The 22,410-nt window shown below is 42.3% G+C and overlaps 1 protein-coding gene across 1 annotated transcript; it reads right to left on the reverse strand.

The window, feature by feature from the left end:
- Window positions 1-526: 526 nt before the first annotated feature.
- rtbdn (retbindin) lies at window positions 527-21,552 on the reverse strand. The gene is made up of 6 exons (XM_039825164.1): window positions 21,273-21,552; window positions 17,522-17,702; window positions 17,292-17,391; window positions 14,525-14,653; window positions 13,778-13,874; window positions 527-3,065 (listed from the first exon to the last, which is right to left on the reverse strand). Exons 2-6 carry the CDS (start codon window positions 17,679-17,681, stop codon window positions 2,697-2,699), a joined length of 855 nt encoding a protein of 284 aa, XP_039681098.1. The 5' UTR covers window positions 17,682-17,702; window positions 21,273-21,552; the 3' UTR covers window positions 527-2,696.
- Window positions 21,553-22,410: the final 858 nt, after the last annotated feature.

Below are 22,410 nucleotides of genomic sequence, written 5' to 3' on the forward strand. Positions count from 1 at the left end.
TGATTGATATGCAGTTAGACACCGGCCCTGATTGGTGCATCTGAACAAGGAGTGGTGGATTTTTGCAAATCTCACTCCAGGCTGTAGGTGGAGCCAGAGGAGCTGGATTTATTTTAATGACCTGCTTCATGTAGTTCTACTGGAACATAGGGTCAGTTTCAGCAGATATGACAGAAAGGTAGTTTTATAAGGCTTACCTACTGCACCTTTAAGGCACAGTTTCTGAATACGGGCTGTGTGCATTTCTCTGTGGATTGAGCATTTTGATACTTGTATTTATACAGCACCTCCACCTGCTTTATAAAAAAAAGACATGGAAATTTGACTTTTTACGAACACTTTTGGAACATGACTGATGGTGTTGATAAATTCCTCTGTCAGCGCTGTGAAGGTACATCAGAACCACTGTACTAGACTATGCTCTCTATGTTTACCTGACTAGGATTTACACATCGGTTTGGGGACTTACAGATAAAAAAAAGTTGTTGCAAAGTGCAGCCAGAAGAATTATGACTCATGGCTCAGGTTGGCTTTTAAAAACATTGTCTTTATTGAGAACATAAAGCAAAGAAACACGCCATCTCAGCAAGCTTACCATAAATCAGTTTTTTACAAAACATTTACATCTAACAATGCCTCGCTCTAGAAATACAGAACTTAATTATAAAAAGGAAAAATCCACAGTACACTGGAGATATACGTGATCTAACTACAAGAACAACCTTTGCTGGTTTGAATGCTGCAGCTGCAGGATTTACTCTGGAGGCAGATTTGTTTCTGAATATTAAACCTTCCCTCGGGTATTAGGCATGCCTCTTTCCATTGTCATTATTATACCAGATCCCTCACACTGCAGGCCAGTAATCTCTGTTAGAAAGCTACATTCATTATCATCATTACTCTGCGTGACCTTTTGTCCTCTTCCAAAAAACGCTCCCATAGGTTGTTTGTTCAAGCAGAAATTACAACTCATGTTTACGTTTCTATTGGCGACTGTAGTAGTTATGACAGGAGCAAAGCAGGGAGTAGGATGACGAAGTATAAGAGCGCCAACTTTCCACGTAAGCAGGTAGGTTGGTGGGGTGGTGGATGGGTCAAACCAACACAGGACTTAAGATCAGGGTTTATATGGACTGTTCACTGAAAATCCCAGAAAATACCGTAAATTGCTTTTTAACTTTTTAGGAACGTCATACCAGTGCTGTAGTACTCAAGATCGGTCTTAAGACCAATTCTTGAAGGTCTTGGTCTCGTCTCGGAATCAACCACATTTTTACTCAGTCTCGGGTAAAGAGGACTCAGGATTTATTTCAAGACCGGTCAAGACCACAACTGCATGGATTTTGCTAAATTGCCCATGCATTGTCTGATTTAGGCCTATGTGTTAAAACTTGCAAATGCAACCAATAACTTGACTCATATCTAATCTATATCTATCTCCGCAGCCTTTACACCCATTCCCAATAAAGTGAATGCTGGACACAGGAGAAGAAGCTCTGGCTGTCTAACCCAAATCTGGTCTTGGTCTTGACTCGGTCTCGCCCCGTTTTGTCTCAGTCTCAACCCCTCAAAGTCTCGGTCTTGTCTCAGTCTCAACCCCGAGAAGTCTCGGTCTGGTCTCGGTCCAGATACACTGTGGTCTTGGTGATGACTTGGTCTCGGTTTGAGTGCTCTCAATTACAACACTGCGTCATATTGATTTTTAAACTTCACGAATGTCACTTTGAGCGTCACGTGTGTAACCATGAGGGAAGTAACGTCTGATTTTAACCCAACCTACAGTGTTAGGGTAAGGTTTCTAAACTTAACTCAATAGTTTTTGGTGCCTAAACCTAACCAAACTATAGGACCGTTTCACAACGTTAACGTCGTGTTTGAAACTGCGACCTTTATGTAAAAATAAAATGGGACTGTTACGTTCTCTGGTTTAGATATGAGGACGGACAACGCTCCTGTGGGTCGTATTAGCGGGGTGGAATAAACAACCTATATTGTCGTATGGTTTGGAGGACCTTCTGCACTTTAAAGACATGTAGGCTGCACGACACGGCATCGCAAGAGCAACATCTGCATTCAACAATTGACTAATGCACAGAAGAATTGATTGAAGAAAAAAGCAGGGTAGTTAAGTACATCATGTACACAATACTGGCATGAAAAGTCCACTGGTTAATGATAACATGTTTGATTCATGCACAAGCGCTAATACATTTCCTAGTGCCAGACTTCACACACGTCATATCATAATGTCAGTGATGTGGTTTACTGAGCCATACAGAGCAAATACAATTATTTTAAAAAGAAAAATCCTCATATTGTTAGCTGGCAAATAAAGCATTTGTGCAGCCATTATGGGATATTATCAATAGATGTATAACTGATGTCAGAGCCCTTGCAGAATTGAGGATTTTGCCTTTAAAAATTTAAAAGTAATTGCTTCTTTTTATTTTATTTTTTTTAAATCCTGGCTGTTTACATTTACGTTCAAATAACTGACCCAGGTGTTTATTGAAAGTGTTACAAGCTTCTCGGTCTATCTAGTATCATTTAAAACCACAGAGATTATATGTAGAGCGTGACGACAGTTTAGGTCTGTGTGGTAAGGTTAGTTAGAGGAGCGAGGTTACCACTCCGTTTCAAGAGACTAGATTAGGATCTAGACAATAACCTCTAAATAGATATTATGTCACTCGTCTCTACAAGCCGCTCCCGCTGCCCTCCACGTCGTCCACAATGACGGAGCGTTTGCGCAGCACAGCGTTCCCCCTCCGGCCGCCCCTGGCCTGCAGGGGCAGCTTTGTCTGGCACGGGGCTCGGTACTGAGGCAGGCCCGTCTTGGTGGTGTCCAGCTCCTCCGGGTCATCCTGCTGCGCCCTGAGGGCGGCCATCACGTCTTTGTCCGAGGGACTGAGGGTCAGGCAGCCGCAGGGGCGACCGCCGCTGACGCCTCCTCCCCCCCCAGCTCCAACCTCTCCAGCCTCTCCCACATCCTCCGGCTCATCCTCCACGGTCATGAAGGCGTCGCCCCACAGGCTTTCGCAGAGATCCCTGCCGTGCTGGTACATCTACACGCACACACACACACACACACACACACACACACACACACACAACACACACACACACACACACACACACACACACACACAATATTTACAGGAAGTTAAGAGATTAGGGGCAGAAATGGGGCATGCGTCATTTACTTCCATAGGAATAATTGATTTTGGCCTTCCAAGGCAGCGCCAGCATTGAAAACAAACACCCTCTCTCTGCCAGGTGTGAGAGCGAGCTGCAGGCACCTGGCAGCTGCTTTGGTCTGCCTCTCTCTCTCTCTCTCTCTCTCTCTCTCTCTCTGACCTCACCTCGTCTCCACCTGAGAGAAAATTATAAGACATGATGACCTTGCAAAGCTCACACTGCTATCTGAAAGACTTCATCTCTGCGCCTTCTTTACGGCAGATTCTGCCAAGCCTCGCAGAGACGGATAGATCTAAACTAATCGGAAAGGTCACTTTCTGCACCTTTTGTGTTGCTATCTGATATGAAATTCATTACAGCACCCCGTCTTTATAAAGTTGTACTTTGAGGAAAAACTCCAATTATTGCTGACATTAGCTTTATGCTTTCTGGAGCATGAACATTTACACTTCTCTCTAATAAGACACGGATTAAAAGAGATGTTGCATGACTGAAGAGGAGAAAACAAAATTCAACATTTAAGCTGTTTAACTGTAAACGGCGTAAGACTATACGCTTAGAGAATAGTTGGGAAAGCTAATTAGTGAAGTTTCAGTGACACACACACACAACACACACACACACACACACACACACACACACACACACGGGTTTGTGGCACTATCTTTGTGGGGACCCGTCATTGACATAATGCGTTCCCTAGCCCCTTACCCTAACCTTAACCATCACCACTAAATGCCTAACCTTAACCCTTACCCTCACCCTAACCATAACCTAATTCTATCCCTAATCCTAAAACCAATTCTTAACCCTCAAACAGCCCTTTAAACTTGAGGGGTCCAGCATTTTGGCCTCACAAAGCTGTCGGGACCCCACAAGCAGTGTTCAAACTATACCGTGGCCTTCGGAGGAGCCCACTTTTTTTCACGGGGGGGTCGTGCGCTTGCGACTTATAATGACTTACAAAGATACATATCAGCTACAAGTGTATGCACTATACAGGATTTACCCTAATATACTTTATCGACAGGAGTAGATCGGTCAAACAGCAAACAGCCACCCACAAATAGTCTATGAACAAAGCATCAGGCTGTCTTTGAGATTTCACATGAACAACGGTTAAAGTTACTCAGGCTACCGAAGAATACCACAACTCCTCCGTTCAATTAGACCTTAGTGACGCACCCCAAGCTTCCATCCTTAGCAAACAGCCATGTTTATATCGGCTCTTCCAGTCTCTCCACTGCCGGCTGTTCCAATTTAACAGGAGAGAGAGGAGCAAAAGGTGGTAAGATCATCTTCAGCCAGAGAGGACATTATTTCTTCAGCTTCTCCTTGCGTTGTCACCCCGGTGGGAGGTGTGCTAACAGGGCTTGCAGCAGGTGAATTAGTCGTGCTATTAACGTCATCGCTACACAATTTCTTAGTAAAACCAAAATTAATTAAACTGCCTTGTTTTCTTTTTGCCATGGCTATATGATGCTTACTGCAGAATGGATTTCAAGGACTTTGCGCGCCGATTAATGGTCTCCAACGTTTATTTTTTCTGCGAATCTTTGAGTTAACATGTAGCCTACTAAACATGAGTTGAGTTTGCACCGCAGCGCCGCCACATTTGGTGTGGTGGTGAAGTGCAGTCATGCTGCGTTCATGAGCTTAGGCTCAGGTCTATGTCACACTAGGACACACACACACACACACTTTTTTTCACTCTTGCCGACTAAAACGAGGCGAAAATTGTCTCATGTTATTATTTTTAAGTTATATACCATAGGTCAGGCTGTTCGTACATATCGCTACGAAAAGTAAAGCACTGTCAAGACGGAGTCGCACAGGGGGCTCAGAGGAGGAAAAGCTGTAATATATTTACCGTGTTGGAAGGACAAAGAGGTTGTTTCTCGGCTGTTTCTCTCCACTACATTTATACTGTCTGTCTGACGCTCAGGACTTATCACAGCGACCTCATAATGCACACACACACACACACACACACACACACACACACACACACACACACACACACACACACACACACACACACACACACACACACACACTTCTGTCCTTCCCCCAGGCGGACATGGTTTTGCTGCCAAAGCTAATTCAGTACGAGCACAAGTGGCTTTAGACGGCATGGTGTGATCGAACAAGTGAGATACTGAAATTTCCCGGGGCTCTGTCGTGTCCTTCCTATCTTTATCTTATTCAATTCTGCCCTTCTCTGTCTGAAAACCTACAACATCACACATGGTGTGAAGAGAAAAAGAGAGCAGGACTTTAATCAGTGACCCTGATGAAAAGATTATTTTTTTCTTATAGCAGTCGTCTTTTGAAATGATTATTTCGGCCGGAGGTCAAGATCAGAATTAGAATTTCATTTCATTATGTAACTGAATAGAAATGATCCAGATTGGAGCACAAATGACCACAGTTATGCTTATTGAACAGTTATACTTCTTAAAGGCATACATGCAGTTTAGTGTCCCAAATTCCACTATGGCCACGCCAAGCAGCTTGATTGGTTGGGGTTAGGCATTTGACCTCGAGTGGTTAAGGTTAGTTTAGGGTTAGGGTTAATTTACGGGGAATTTTCTCTTATCTACTAAAGCCAAGACAATATTCAACAGATTTCCTAAAAAAAAGATTGAGTTAAGCGGGGACACTGCAGGCATAATCATTTTTCAATTTTGAGGTTTTGGGCTATTTGCTCTTCTTCTTTTAGACTAGTGGGGCAAAAAACCATTGTAAATACACATGGAGGTGTTTATTTTACTTACTTTGTGTATTTGTATCTGTAGATGTCTCCTAAATTCACCAAATGAGGCATTAGATAATGCCTCATTTGCATATTCAAAAAAGACAAAAAAATAATTGTTTTAATGTCAGTAATCAACTGTTTCTTTCATTTACTCCTTTCACCTGTAAGTCTTTAAAATTAATGGCATTTTATAATCCGTATCATTTTCGCCCTGCTGGGCGTTGCTATTCCGATTCTATAGACCTTTTTCACAGCAGACATGTTGACATGTCATAGTAGGAAAAGCACAGGTGTATTCAAAACCATTAATGATGGCTGCATTCCACTTAGGAGAGGTCCTGGTATTAAACCATTACTGATGGCTGCATTCCACTTAGGAGAGGTCCTGGTATTAAACCATTACTGATGGCTGCATTCCACTTAGGAGAGGTCCTGGTATTAAACCATTACTGATGGCTGCATTCCACTTAGGTGAGGTCCTGGTATTGTGCATGCTGACTCACTGAAATATCTTACTGGGACACTTGATGGAACTGAGCCATCGTTAAGGTTATCAATGTCAGCTGTGCTTTTCCTACTATGACAAGTCAACATGTCTGCTGTGAAGAAGGTCCATTCACCTGCCCGTTCACTCACCCACCTGGAAACCCTCAGCACTGATTGCCATCTACTCCTACTGCAGTATTTAACCCGGTCTCCCACTCCACTCTTCGCCAGTTCTTCATCATAACCTCAGTGGTAACGTTTGGTAGCCAGTGGAGTCTGATTCTGCTCCATTGGGCTGTGATTATGGGGCGTGTTTCAACCGAACCAGGAAAGAAAATGCCTCTGCGCTCAATTGGATAGACCTACAACCAATCAGAGCAACAGATAGACCTACAACCAATCAGAGTAACGGATAGACCTACAACCAATCAGAGCAACAGATAGACCTACAACCAATCAGAGCAACGGAGAATGTGACGTATGTTCAGCGACGCATAGTTGTCAACAGAACTCAACTGCATGCATGCTGGAAGAAGTAGAAGAAGAAGATGAGTGTAAATGATCTTCGCCGGTGTTGTAAACAAATTCAACCCAAGCGCTCTTTGGTGACGTGGTTGATTACGTTACTGTTGATCATCTGCCCGTAATCGTATAAAGCCCGCCCCCTGACAATTTGATTGGTCCGAACAGCTCTGGTTCGAGCATAGTTGCTCCACAACGCATCAAGTCCAGACCGAACTTTCAGACCTCAAATGTCGTGGGCGGGGCTAAGTTCGGCTGGCATCCAGGCAAAACGTTCAGCTCTTATCCTGCTAAACGTTTTGCTCGCTGTTTTGGCGTCCTACTTACCTGTCCTTTTTTGGATTTGTTTTTGCTTTCAGCACGGCCTCAACCTGTCGACCACGATCTGCATCCTGACCCCCACTCTCCACCCCGGCTGCCTGTCTCCACATCCAGCTTCCATTTTTGGGTCTCCGTTTTGTTTTACAACAAACCGTTTAACCCTCCTGACCCATTTTCAGTCACCCATTTAGTCTAAAAGAAGACATGCTATGGAAGGGAAATAGCCCAAAACCTTAACATTGAAAAATTATGTTTTTGCCTGTAGTGTCTCTCCGTAACTTAAAAAGCCTTGACAAAATAATTTATTATAGATCCCCCTAAACCAGGGGTGTCAAACTCATTTTCCCAGAGGGCCACACTGGAAAGAGAGAATCCCACCAAGGGCCAGACATGGAGAGATTATTGATGTGCTTTTGTTACTGGATGTCACTTTTTTTTTTTTTACATTTTGGTAGCTTTTTTCCTCATTTTTGTTGATTGTGTTCCAATTTTTCAGACATTTGTCACCTTTTTTTTTTAAATTTGTTGCTTTTTCCGAGATTTCTTTACACTTTTTGTCAGATTTTTGTCAACTACAAAAGTCATCAGAAGAGTTCCTTAGCCATCGTAGAATTTAGCAAATCAAGCAAAACAATGATTAAATTTTTCTTTAACAACAACCAGTTTCTCAGCCTGAATATTAAACTCTCTCTCTGCTTCTTCTGGGGGAGTTTCTGAGTCTCAGAGTCGGAAAATCTGCCAAATTCTGCTTTGAATGTCAGGTAATTGTTGTTTAAAAAACGCTTTCCTGTGTTTTTGGTTTGGTGCACAACTAGGTGGGCCAAAATTTATTGTGAACCCAAATTGATATACGGGCCGGATCTAAATCTGCAAGGGGCCGTATTTGGCCCGCGGGCCTTGAGTTTGACACATGTGCCCTAAACGCCCATTTGTTACTCCCGTATTCTCTGTACTTCTTCCCGGTTAACATTTCATTGGTACCTTGCATGTACACAATATTTACTCAGTAATTTGCAGGCTGTAAGCTTCAGTAACCTCATAAGATCGTTTCCCTCTTCCTCAGAACATTAATTCCCTATATCTGATCCACAGATGTCGCTGTAGATGTGTAGTGTGCCAACGCTTGGGACGCACACACACACACAACACACACACACACACACACACACACACACACACACACACACACACACACACACACTCTCTGCAGATGTAACCTCATTCCCACAAAATCCGGCGCAGAAAGAGTCTAATGCTGAGATAAATCAGTCCTTGGCTGGCAAATAATGTTAGCAGTGAGTACAAAGACAGAGGGAGACACAGAGTGCCAGAGGGATTTTTGCATGCAGTGGATGTGTGTGTGTGTGTTTGTGTGTGTGTGTGTGTGTGTGTGTTGCCTCAAAATGCATTGGCTTGTTTCTATGCAAATTGATAGCTACAGCATTCACAAATCCTCCTTGTAGCTGTGCATATTTATTCTACACACCTGCATTTTGTTCCTTGCATGAATTTAAGAAGCTGGGAGAAACACCAACAAGGATAAAGAAAAAAGGTTCCAGGAGGATTACAGTTTTTTTCGATTGCTTAAGCACTACTTTGAAAACAGGGACGGGTTTTTTAAAATACTACGCACAATTAGCAGAACACCTCAGACCCTTTGCAAAATGGAAAAATCTTGCAAAAACTGTCACGCAAGACAGTGTTGTTGTCATTACTTAGAATTCCTCATGGGGGAGACAGAAACTACACACTATAGCTTTAAACTGCTAGCTAAATATTCGCTACTAGCAAGCAGTGTGTTTGTAGAGGTGTGTATGGTTATGGTGCGTTCTTTTTGTCCACCGAAGTCGTTTTACGAGTTGTTTTCCGGAGTTACGACCCGGAAGTTGCAAAAAGAACGCCCCCGAGGTCGTATTTACGATCGTCAAGTCGTCTGAACTCAGAGGACCCCGAGCTCACTTTCAAAGATGGCTACGTCGTACATCACACGTAGTAAACATTGTGGTTATCTACAATTTTAAGCACTTTTGTCTTTGTTGTAACCAAATGAAGAAGTCGTACACATAGTGCTGTATACTGCTACCTATAGGCAGTCCACAGTCTATAGGAGTTAAACAAGCACTGTATACCGCTACCTATAGGCATGTCTCTACAGTCTTATTAGGAGTTAAACATAGCGCTGTATACTGCTACCTATAGGCATGTCTCTACAGTCTTATTAGGAGTTAAACATAGCACTGTATACTGCTACCTATAGGCATGTCTCTACAGTCTTATTAGGAGTTAAACATAGCGCTGTATACTGCTACCTATAGGCATGTCTCTACAGTCTTATTAGGAGTTAAACATAGCACGTATACTGCTACCTATAGGCATGTCTCTACAGTCTTATTAGGAGTTAAACATAGCGCTGTATACTGCTACCTATAGGCACGTCTCTACAGTCTTATTAGGAGTTAAACATAGCACTGTATACTGCTACCTATAGGCATGTCTCTACAGTCTTATTAGTAGAATTAAACATAGCCGTATACTGCTACCTATAGGCTGTCTCTACAGTCTTATTAGGAGTTAAACATAGCGCTGTATACTGCTACCTATAGGCATGTCTCTACAGTCTTATTAGGAGTTAAACATAGCGCTGTATACTGCTACCTATAGGCATGTCTCTACAGTCTTATTAGGAGTTAAACATAGCGCTGTATACTGCTACCTATAGGCATGTCTCTACAGTCTTATTAGGAGTTAAACATAGCGCTGTATACTGCTACCTATAGGCATGTCTCTACAGTCTTATTAGGAGTTAAACATAGCGCTGTATACTGCTACTATACGTATGTCTCTACAGTCTTATTAGGAGTTAAACATAGGCTGTATACTGCTACCTATAGGCATGTCTCTACAGTCTTATTAGGAGTTAAACATACGCTGTATACTGCTACCTATAGGCATGTCTCTACAGTCTTATTAGGAGTTAAACATAGCGCTGTATACTGCTACCTATAGACATGTCTCTACAGTCTTATTAGGAGTTAAACATAGCGCTGTATACTGCGCACCTATAGGCATGTCTCTACAGTCTTATTAGGAGTTAAACATAGCACTGTATACTGCTACCTATAGGCATGTCTCTACAGTCTTATTAGGAGTTAAACATAGGCTGTATACTGCTACCTATAGACATGTCTCTACGGTCTTATTAGGAGTTAAACATAGGGCTGTATACTGCTACCTATAGGCATGTCTCTACAGTCTTATTAGGAGTTAAACATAGCGCTGTATACTGCTACCTATAGGCATGTCTCTACAGTCTTATTAGGAGTTAAACATAGCGCTGTATACTGCTACCTATAGGCATGTCTCTACAGTCTTATTAGGAGTTAAACATAGCGCTGTATACTGCTACCTATAGGCATGTCTCTACAGTCTTATTAGGAGTTAAACATAGCGCTGTATACTGCTACCTATAGGCATGTTGCTACAGTCTTATTAGGAGTTAAATACCGCCTGATTAGTTATTTTGTAGCTTGTGCAGCTGAAATTGGCTAGAGACGCTTGGTTGCTATGACAACAATGGCTTTAAGCCGAGTCTTGAGCAGAAAGCAGAGGAGTAGCCTACCGTTAACGTTAATCAAAACGTAATTTTCATGTATCAAACTGTGAAATATATGTGTGTAATATGTCAATAACTGGGTGAATAGAATCCTAAATGTTACTAAAAATGTTACAAAAATCCATCTTTTCTCCGACTCGTAGTATTGTGTGACAAACAGAACGCAACAACCCCGCGGTTATTCGTTTTTCGACACGGATGTGACGTCACACTCGAGCTACTAGTCGCGATTACAAGACAAAAAGAACGCACCATTATACTGTAGCAGCCTGGTGTTGTTTTCAGGCGATTTGATGAAAGGTAATGGGAGTATGGCCGAGGCACCGGCTGGCTGAGCATTCAGTCACAAACCCTGCGTCTGTCGTCAGTGGAAAGTCCGGTAAAAGCTCAGGTCTGTCTGTTTGTTTGAATGCCTGCAGCAAAAAGTTATATCCGATTCAACTTTTGGAGAAAAGCAACCCGACGCCAACCTGCTGTGGACAATCATGTAGAACGTTAACGGCTATCAGACTCGTCAGTCGCGGCGTGCGGGTCCTGTAGCGTTACTGTAAACAGGAAACATCACTGGCTGTCGCTGCTACAAAATCCTTTTGAACACTATGAAGGAAAAAACAAAACACAAGCATTGTCCTGCAGTCCCTTCATCTCTCGCTTCTCGCCTCTCTCTTTTTCTGAACTCAACTAAGTAGTTTTGGTGCCTAAACATACCCAAACTGCGACTGTTTCAAAACGTTAAAGACATGTGTCATTAGTATGAGAACAAACGACCCATATGGTCGTGTTTGGAGGACTTGTTGGTCGCTTTCGTGCAGCACATCTCTAAAGTGCTGTGAGCTCAGATGACAACGAGGCCCGCTGTGAAATCTCTGCCGACTGATGGGGAAACAAAATAAAGCTTTACTGCTGCGACCTCCAACTATGTTTGCGAGAGGCAGGCACTTGTTTGCCGTCTCTCTGAAGAGAGGCTGATTTGTTGAATGCACTGAAAGCGGTGACTCATTTCTTTGTATTCGGGAGCGGTTTAAAACACATTTTGAGAGCTACTTCAATTTATTGGAGCTTATTTTGTGCCATTGGTGGCATCCTACATGAAAATGGACCAATACAAGCACAAAACACACACACACACACACACACACACACACACACACACACACACACACACACACACACACACACACACACACACACACACACACACACACACATCCTGTCTTTGTATTTTCTCTCTCACTAAATCTTTCATTTCCAGTCATCATCTAATATCCAGCAGAGAGCCATAATAGTTATAGGTCTGGTGTCTGGGTGTGTGTTCTGTGTGTGTCGGTGAGTTTCTCTCTCCCTATATGTGTGTGTGTGTGTGTGTGTGTGTGTGTGTGTGTGTGTTTGTGTGTGAGAGAGAGAGAGAGACACACACACACACACAAAAAAAGAAAGAGAGACAGATAGATAAAGGAGAAGAGAAAGAGGGAAAACAGGGAGAAGGAGAGATAAAATGTATATGGATCGGGCCACATATAGATAGATAGATAGAAAGATAGCAGCACACCAGCCCCTCCGTAACTCGTGCTCTTTTTAAATCACCCAGCTGGCCTCTGCCCACCGAAGCAGGACCGAACCTTTTCACGCTTCAGCCCACCGAGCTGCCCCTGCGCTGTTAACCCTTCGCTTACCGCACACTCACTTGACCACCAGCCTGCAGACTGTGACACAGTATCTGACCTTCTACGTGCAGCACATGGCTCGAATGACAAGCTCCGTCATTGGGATTCAAACCTATGCTGCCTGGTTTAGAAAATCTCTGCAGACTGTACTCGGCTCACATAATGCATCAGTGTATGTTCTTAGTAATACTAAAATAGCTCGTTACAGTCCTAGGGCCCTATTTTAACGATCTAAGGGATAAAGATAGGACCCCTAGTCTAAGCTCAGGACCGAGCAATGGTGGCTAAATAGTCTCAGGAAGGAACTTGTTCTGGTGGTACATTTGCACCCCGCAAAAGAAAACGCCACATCCAATATTAAATGTAGGTTAACTGTTGACACAATACAGTAACGTGAGCTATTTAAATGAGCTGATACATGGTTAAACCTCATTGGCTCTTACCAGTGTATCTCCGTGTGTACTTTGTCCATGGGATTGCCAAAACGTCCCAGTTAGAGAGAAAATGCCCTGAACAAATTCTTTGTAAATCTTTACAATCATTCACCAAAAGAACCAAGCAGGCCTGCCTTGTTGCACCATCCAAATGTTCTTAAAAACTCGCCATTTCAGCGTGTATCTTGCTAGCTCAAAGTTTAGATAGATAGATAGATAGATAGATAGATAGATAGATAGATAGATAGATAGATAGATAGATAGATCTTTATTGTTGCAGTTTCCCAAAGCGAAGGGAATTATTAGACGGCAACACACAGAGATCATTAAGGGCTCTATCCTGGAAATGAACTTTCGTTGATCCAGACTGGCCAAGTCATGTTCTCTATCCCTGCATTCATATCGCAGTAGGATCAAGGCTTTAGTTGATCTTAGTTGAACATGCTAACTTTGCTAATTAGCACTAAACACAGAGGGCAGCTGATAAGAATGACATCAGTTTTGCAGGTGTTTGGGACACATTTCGACCTGATAAGAAGTATACAAAAAGTTAAGGGATCATCAAAGCTGAATGAATATCTGTACCAAATATCAGGGCAATCCATTCAGGAGTTGTTGAGATATTTAAGTCTGGACCGAAGTGATGTACACTTTTAAATGACTACCCATAAAGCCATGCTTCAAGCGTGGCCAAGAAAGCACCAATTGTCAGATTTCTCCAGATGGCAAAAACCTCAAGGTCCCAGGTTATGTAAGCAGCCAATCACAGATCACAGCCTACCTGCTGATACTGAACGCAGGTCCCAGTGCAGTTCTGCCCCCGGGGGTCTCTGGCCCAGTTACGAGCACACGTCATGTCCATCCTGCAGGCATCAAACCTGAAAGAAGGACATGCCAATTCTTAAACATAAAATATTTGATATCACAAAACATGAAATCTCTAATTTGAATATTTTCTCCTAAGATCAGCTTTTACGCCTTGTTTTTTCGTATGAAAGACATAATGTAGACTCTGAAACCCTAATTGCTCCCGATGCTGCGCCATCGGTGTGTGAATGTTTATCTGATGAGCAGGTGGAACCTTGTATGTGTTGTGTGTGTGTGTGTGTGTGTGTGTGTGAAAATGGTGAATGGTGCTGTACTATGTTAAAGCCCTTTGAGTAGTTGCTACGGCTAGAAAAGCGTTATATAAATGCAGTCCAATGGAGAGCGGCGAGCAATTCCCCCCTTCCGGTGGGGGCGGGACTTAAATACTCACTGTCTCTATGTGTGCTAGATGGTCAAAGTTCAAGGCGCAATGGGATGAAGAAGTTATATGTCACAATTGTATGAATACTTCATGCAACAGTACATACTTTGTAAGGGTAGCTGCAGTACATACAGTACTAAAAGCATAAAGAAAAAGTAAGAGATGTGGAACTCTAGGACACAAAACGCTGTTGTCACACTGGCTGGTAGTCTCTCTGAAGGGGGGACAGATAGTGATTTTGATTTAGAGTTGATTGGCAATGTGTTCTGGCAGCCTCACCAATCACGGCAGAAGCTGTGGCAGAGTGGCACGGCCTGGATGTAGGAGCGGCGGTGGGGGTGAGGCCAACGCGCGGCATCAGGGGAGCAGCGGTAAAAACACGACACGCGCTTCAGGAAGCCTTCACACCTGAGGAGAGAGAGGGGGACGGTTTGTACCAACATCATGACACATACTGTACATTTAAATCTTTATTTACTCTGTGAGGGCTGACTCAGCAAACTTTAATCACAAGGCAGGTAAAGATGACTAGACATAGGAGTGGATATTAGTGTAACATGAGGGTTCGATGTGTTGTGGTTGTATCACTCTAAATAAGAAGAAACAGCTGGATCGAGACGGATAACTTTGTTAAGCAGCACTTAATTGTTCTTCCCACTTCATCCGCTCCACAACAACACTTCCTTGTTTTACTCGATGTAGTTGAACTAACCAATCAGATGCTACTGTAGCAGAACTTAGACTCAGGGAAATGTGAGTAAATCCACAAACTGCTGATGTAAACAATTAAACATGTAAATGTGCAAGTACTGACTATTAAGTAAACTGTATAGATTAACTCAAATATATGAATAATTTGTAAATCTTACATTAGCATGCTATAATCCATTACAATCCATTGCTAACTATATGTAAAGTTAGCTACATGCTAACTCCCGGGGAGGGATCAGCCCTATGTTCCCACATTTCTAAGAATTTTGTTTTCATTGAAAATTAGCCCCTATGTTCCCACATTTCTAAGATTTTTCTTAAAATTAGGCCCTATGTTCCCACAGCCCTATGTTACCACATTTCTAGGACATTTTAAAAATGAGGTCTTGAAAAAGTAAATGTGGGAACATAGTTTTTTTTAATTTTCAAAAAATCTTAGAAATGTGGGAAGCTGTAAAGTTGGCAGCCGACGTTGTTAATTTATCCCCAGTTTAGGGTCTAATTCCTGCTGGAATATGTCCAGTTGTGTAGTAATTTGTTCAGAGGTCTTTATTGGTGATTTTTACAACGGTACTGCTCTATGGCCAGTGGCCTTTGGACTTTTAGTTTTATATTATTTAGACTGTGTGACAGTTTCTGAGTTTTCTGTGCTTGTGTGTCCCTGTAGCCCTGCTCTGCATGTATTTCCATGTCAACCTGTCTTTGCGTTATCAGTCCTTGTTGTCTTGTCACCCCTGTCATGTCAGTTTCCTGTTTTATTTTGTAGTCTCTCTGTCTCTCTGGTGTCGTGTTCTACTTCCTGCCTTGTGTGTGTTTTCTCGCCTTTGTGATTGTCTGCCCTGCCCTGATGTGTTCCACCTGTTCATGATCAGCCCTCGTGTCACCCGTCTCTCGCTACTACCCACGTTACCTTGTGTATTTAGTCCCTGTGGTTTCTTTGTCTGTTGTCCGGTTGTCGTCGTTACTCCCCATGTCTATCCCTACTTCGCTCCTTGTGTGCTTGAGTCTTGCCCGTTTCCACGTATTCCCCATTCCCTTTTGGATTTTATTCAAGTTCTCCGCCTGTTTTGGACTTTTGGTTGTAAGTTTATTTTTTATTATTAGATCATTCGACTCTACCTGCTTCACCCTCTTCTGTATTGCACTTGGGTCCAAACCTGCCTTCCTGATGTTGTAACACGGAGCGTGTCAGACAGAGGGTGAATACAGGTATATTTAGACACTATAAGAAGGTTTTTTTTGAATATTAAAGCATGTAAACATGTTTTAGTAGAATCACAAAATAGCCTACACGTATGAACCAGAAAATGGTATATAATAGGTCTCCTTTAATATCTCTAATACCATGTGTCTGTACACTGTAAAATATTACAGACCCATTTAGTTATGTCCACTTATTTCTTATTTTTAACTGAACGAGCTTATACAAGTTGTCGATTTTGAACTCAACTTTATGAGTTTTTGAAAGTTAAACTTGCATTTATTCGTTGGCTTGACTATTTAAAAAAATTTATGTGTTGATTGAACTTAGGTATGTAAGTTAAGTTATCAACCAATTGCAGTCAAGACTGCAACTGGTTCATTGGCTGGCCAATTCCCATGATGCAAGGCGGTAAATAGAGTTTTGTTAAAATTTGCTGAAAAGTTTGCAGTTTGTTCGAAATACAAATGTAACTTTAGGAATTCTGTTTATTAAACGTGTGTTTAGAATGTAGTGTTTTGTTGCCTGGTAATTGTCATTGTTGTGCTGGTTTACTTTTGTAACCATGAGTTAAGTGACTGTTACGTTTGGTAAGAAGAGCAGGAGTATTACAGTGTTAGACATTGAGCAGTAATAGGCTTTCTTCAGCCATTAATCTGTGGTGTCACTTCACTAGTGGCCATTTTATGTCAAGTGACACAAGATCAGCAGAGAGGCCGCTATTGTGCACGGGTCCCTGGGGTGGCCCCACCCACGGTATCTCCGCTAGAAATGTGGTTATTTTGTTTTAACTTGAAAGTGTGAGTTGAAATAAAGAAGAAAGGTATGTCTGTTATACTAGGCAAGGAAGGTTTCTTGCATTATTAAAGAAAATAAATGATTTGTTTGAACTTAAAGTATAAAGACCAAGTAATACAAAGTTAAATCAACTAAAAGAACAACTTTAACAAAACTAGAACACTGTAGTTACATCAACCTCATTAACTTTAATTTCTAAGTTGAAACAAAGGCAGTCTTCAAGTTGAGTGAACTTCGATTTTCAAGGCAGCAAGGGAACTTGCATTTCCAAGTTAAACTAACATGAAATTTATTACAGTGTACATATACTGGGTATTTATACTGGGTAAGACTTACTCTGAACTCAGAGGCCCACACTTGTCCCAGGGATCATTCTTATTGCTCGCAGAGGGAACATGGGAGATGTCCTGGATGTCTTCTTCTGTGCAGCAGCTATCTGTCAGCAGCAATAGACGGGAAAACATTTCAGCCAGCAGTCAGGCCAGAGATTAAGTTTGATATTTTCATCACAGGGTGTCTTTACACCATTAAACATGCAGTGGTTCAAGACAAACACAGTCACTCACTGTCAGCGTACAGCCCACACTCCCTCAGCTGTGGCTCCGGGCCGGGCGTGGCCTTGTGCTTGCCGTCTTGAAGACACACCCCCTCGGAGCGGGTTCCACCAATCAGTGCAGCCGCCAAATATGCGCAAACAAATAGCAGAGGGCGAGAGGTGACACCCATCTCTACAGCCAAAAAACAGGTCTGGAAAAGAGCAGCGGACAAAACACATTCTCCCCTGAATCACCAGCAATCAAAGAGAAAGAACACACAATCTCATGTACAACAGCACACACCATACACACAAACACATCCCACTGTGACACATAAATGGATTGGTGAGAGAGTCTCGAGTGTGCCAGATACTAAAGACTCTGTAAAATACAGCGCTTTCAAGCCGGGGAGCAGAGTTTGCATCCCGGGAAACACGTTCAGGAAACTGAGACATTTATGTTGCCATTTTTTGTCGCTGTTTTCCCGTTTTTGTCGCTTTTATTGACATTTATTGCCGCTTTCTCAACGTTTTGGTAGCCTTTTTGACGTTTTTGTCGCTTCTTTCAGCATTTTTGAAGATGGAAATGCATGTCCGTGTCCCGGGAGTGTTTTAATCTAAACCACAATCTTTTTTTCTAATCCTAACTAGCCATTTTTGGTGCCTAAATTTAACTGTCGTAGCCGCATGACGCTCACTTGTTGTCAACTAACTGCAACTAGCAAAGGCCTCTTAAACGACCGGCAGCTCATGGAGCTCTGTAGCCAATCTTTTTTTGTCATGTGACCAGTTGGCGGTAGCCTAATTTCATCTGATATCATACCGATTGGTGTGCATAAGTTTTCTTACGATATCATACCAACTCGTTCACGAGAATGCGTTGGCTGGTTGCATATCCTAGACTCGCTGCTTTTATATCATACCATAATGTCACTTTACTGTATCGTATCTTGTCTTTAAAGCCCAGTCCAGACCAAAGATTCGCGATGAGACGAGTTGAAACTTGCAACTTCTTGCAACATGTCGGTCTGCAGCCGGTTTACACCAATGAGACGAGGCGCTGTATCATCTCCATAGCTCTTGTACTTCCGTTCTAACTTCCGACTTCCAGGTTTTTTGTAGCGAAATAAATCATTTGTTTCTAAATATGAATGTGGATAACGTTGCAGTTGCATTTCTAGTGATGAATCGGTGAAAACACGTTTTATTTATCTGATTCTCTGCTTTGCTCTCTGCTTTAGGGCGGTCGTTGAGGCTCCGTCTAAAACTCAAAAACAATTTCGACCAGCTGCTTGTAACATCAAAATAAAATGGATTATGGACTTTACCAGCTGACTTCTCTATTGGCTGTTGAAACAGGAGACATCTCTCACGTTCTAAAACCAGCCTCTGGAGACTGGACCAGCTGAGTCGCAGCGCAAATCTTTGGTCTGAACTGGGCTTAACTCTTGTATGCTTAATTTAGGCAACTTTTACTCTTACTTCTCATTCTCTATTCAATCTGTCTTGTGCTGTAGCAACACTGATTTCCCAAATTGATTCGATTCCAATTCACAAGGTCCCGGTTTGATTTGATTATGCATTATTCAAAGCATTAATTTCTACATTTAAGAATTGACCCAGAAGCAGTAACACTAATGTACTTTTTATTTAACACGAATACAGTACACTACAGCAAGCAACACAATAAAGTGCAGCTCTACAGATTCTCCAGTCAGTGAGTATTGAGTGACATTTCATTCAGATATATAGTGGTGAGAGTCCAAGGGACCCCTTTTAAAATGGCCATGCCGTCTTTGGAGCGTTATTTAACCCCCTTCCTGACAAGCTAGCATGGCACATAGCTGGACCAATGGATTCCTCTGTTCTTCTAGTTTCATATGATACAGACAGAGATTGATCTGGATTTTATGAATCACCAATTTATGGGATCATTCAAATGAAAATCGATTTGAATCGGAAACTCGTTTTTTAAACCCAGCACTATACTTATCTTATCTTATCTTAAATATTACGTCCACAGAAGAAATACTTATTCTCGATACCTGTATAGACTTTAAACTCAAACACGTTGGATGTAAAATCCTTATTCTCACACCTCCTAATTTCACTCATGGTGGCGTTAAGCGAGTTACAGTGTGAGTGATCCAGAGAGCCGGCTGTTTACCTCCGTGTGTGCTCTGCATGTGGTGACCTAGTAAACAGGGTGAGCCTAATTAGGTGAGACTGCAGGCACCGTGCTGAGACAGACGACATGCGTAGTTGTTAATCTGACAAGCGGCTGGCCGATGTGTGTAGCCCACATTACACAAATTAAACAAATCTGTTGGACTTGGCCGCATGGTGCTGGGCAGCACCGGTGTGACATCACACAATAAAGATAAAAGATAACTAAACAGCCTCGGGCGTATTCTACTTTAGATTTCACTTGTTTGACTTCAGACGTCACTACGGCTTCTTACTTTATTCATTTGAAGAGATTTTTTTTCTATTTGTTTAGTTATTTGATGTGGGATGTGTTATTAATTTGTATTTATATTTTTGTAATTTAAAATAAAACTGAGTTTCCGTGTCCCTTTTTATGAGATATCTGTTGTTTTGCACAATTTAAATAAAAAAAAAGGGATATTTTCACTCATTTGTCTGCAGCTCATTCTGTTAGTCACTTTTTGTCGACTAACCTCAACTAGCAACGGCCTCGGAAACGACCGGCAGCTCACGGAGCTCTGGAGCCGGCTCCCAGTAACCTTTGTTTCCAGCTAAATTTATCTGTAAATGGCGCTAAACCTAACTGTCATGTGACATGTGTGCATACGTTTTCGTACGATATCAGGGGCGATTCTAGGATCAGACCTTTTAAGGGGGCTCAGCCCCTAATGAGAATGTGACACGGTTACAGTGTCTTGCAAAAGTGTTAAACCCCCCCCCCCCACACACACACACACACACACACACACCCCCAGTTAAATCAGTAATTTCATTAGCTGATAATCTCTGAGCTAGATACTGAACAACAACGTCAACTAACGTTTTTTTGACAAGAATGTACCAATATAAAAATGATGGATTAAATGTGAAGCAGCTGGCCTAACCTTGAAAATGAAAAATAGAAGGAATTTGTATCACCAAAATGTCTCACTCGACACCAGCTCTCTATAAAACATACTCACAGTGAAGCTGAGGCAGCAGCCTATATACATCATTCATCATATTATGAGCATACATTAAAAGAAAAGCTGCAACTTAAACGACTAAATCAAACCAAAACAAATGACTAAAAGAGTCTGGTATGGAGTCTGGTATGCACTTTATGGCATATTTGTTTTCATCTCCTGTGGCAGAGCATATTTTTCATGAACAGCTGAATAACATTGTCTGAAAAAAGTGTTTAGAAAAATCAAATCCTTAAATAAATGTCCAGTTTTTCCAATGGAGTCTGGTAGGCACTTAATGGTATTTTAGTTTCATTTCATGTAGCAGACCTTTTTTTTTTAAAGCACAGCTGAATCATGTTATCTAAACAAACCTTTAGGAACTAAATTACTAAAATCAAAATGACCATTTTTTTTCCATGGAATCTGGTGGGGCTCATTTGAGAGTTTACACTGACCTCAACGTACTTTATGGCATTCATTTTTATTTCTCCTTCTGTAGCAGAGCATATTTCTACTGTAATGTCATCTCATATCAACCTGTGATGTTGCTGTGATAATGACAATAATCCTTCTACATTTTACTCTAAGATCTAAAAACATCTTACATCGTCGTGTATTCATTTTTACCTGTCGGTGGGATGAGCTGGATTAGGATACTTTCTTCTGCTTTTCTGCTCGTCTGCTGGAGAGTGTTTCCTCCGTGTCTCTCCGCTGTGTTGCTGTGAATCCAGCGTCTGTGCTCGTTGCTCTGGTCTTCTCCTCTCTCGTCTGTCTGTCTCTCTCTCTCTGTTTCTCTCTCTGTCCTCTCTCTCGCTCTCTCTCTGTTTGCTGGCTGTGATCTCTGCTTCCCGGGGGCCAATGCTCGCCACTTTGTCACCGGCTTATATGAAGGACATTTCAGTCCCTTCCAACCAGCCAACTCACCCCCCTCCCTCTGCCCCATGCTGGGAAGCCCTCTCTCTCTCTCTCTCTCTCTCTCTCCCCCCTCCCTCCCTGACACACACACACACACACACACACACACACACACACACACACACACACACACACACACACACACACACACACAGAGAGAAAAGACTCCCTTCTTGTTAATCTCCCAATCTTCTTGTTGACAGCCCTCCTTCCATCAGACTTAGTCCAAGCAATGTTGTACATGAAAACACCGAAAAACAAACTGACTTTTCAAATTGATTTAAAGGCAACACGGACTCCATAAGGGATGTATTGCCCTTGATGTTGACAGGACCATTCACAGGTGGTGCTGCTGAGTCACACCTGTCCTCCCCCCCCCCTAGCCCTCTCTGGGCCTTTTCCAGATGACAGGGTTAGAGGAGGGCATAGCTGGGATTTAATACTGCTATGATATGCTGAGGACAGGGAACACAAATCTCTGCAGAACAAGACACCGCAAACTCACAGGGGGGAGCTGCTTCTGCGGCAAAACCCTTACTGTCATCAGAAAGACAGAGAGGTTGTTTTTTTTTGGCCACTTGTGTCAATGGACGCTAACTGGAGCTGCATGGTGACCTTGCCAGCAAAGCTAAGAAAAGATGTATTCCCTAAGAGTATGTTGGTAATTATTTCCGTTTCCTGGCAAACAATATTAGGTTTGAATGGGGTTGTATGGAAACATGCATGCGGCCAGGGGGTGTGTTTTTACCATCATGTGTGTTGTTATTGCTCCTGGCTTTTATTAATCTCACCTCCCCTTGGACCTGGTGTGCCAACGTAATCTCTCTCTCTCTCTCTCTCTCTCGCTCTC

This window comes from Perca fluviatilis, chromosome 15 (assembly GCF_010015445.1).
Source record: "Perca fluviatilis chromosome 15, GENO_Pfluv_1.0, whole genome shotgun sequence".
Lineage (NCBI taxonomy): Eukaryota > Metazoa > Chordata > Actinopteri > Perciformes > Percidae > Perca > Perca fluviatilis.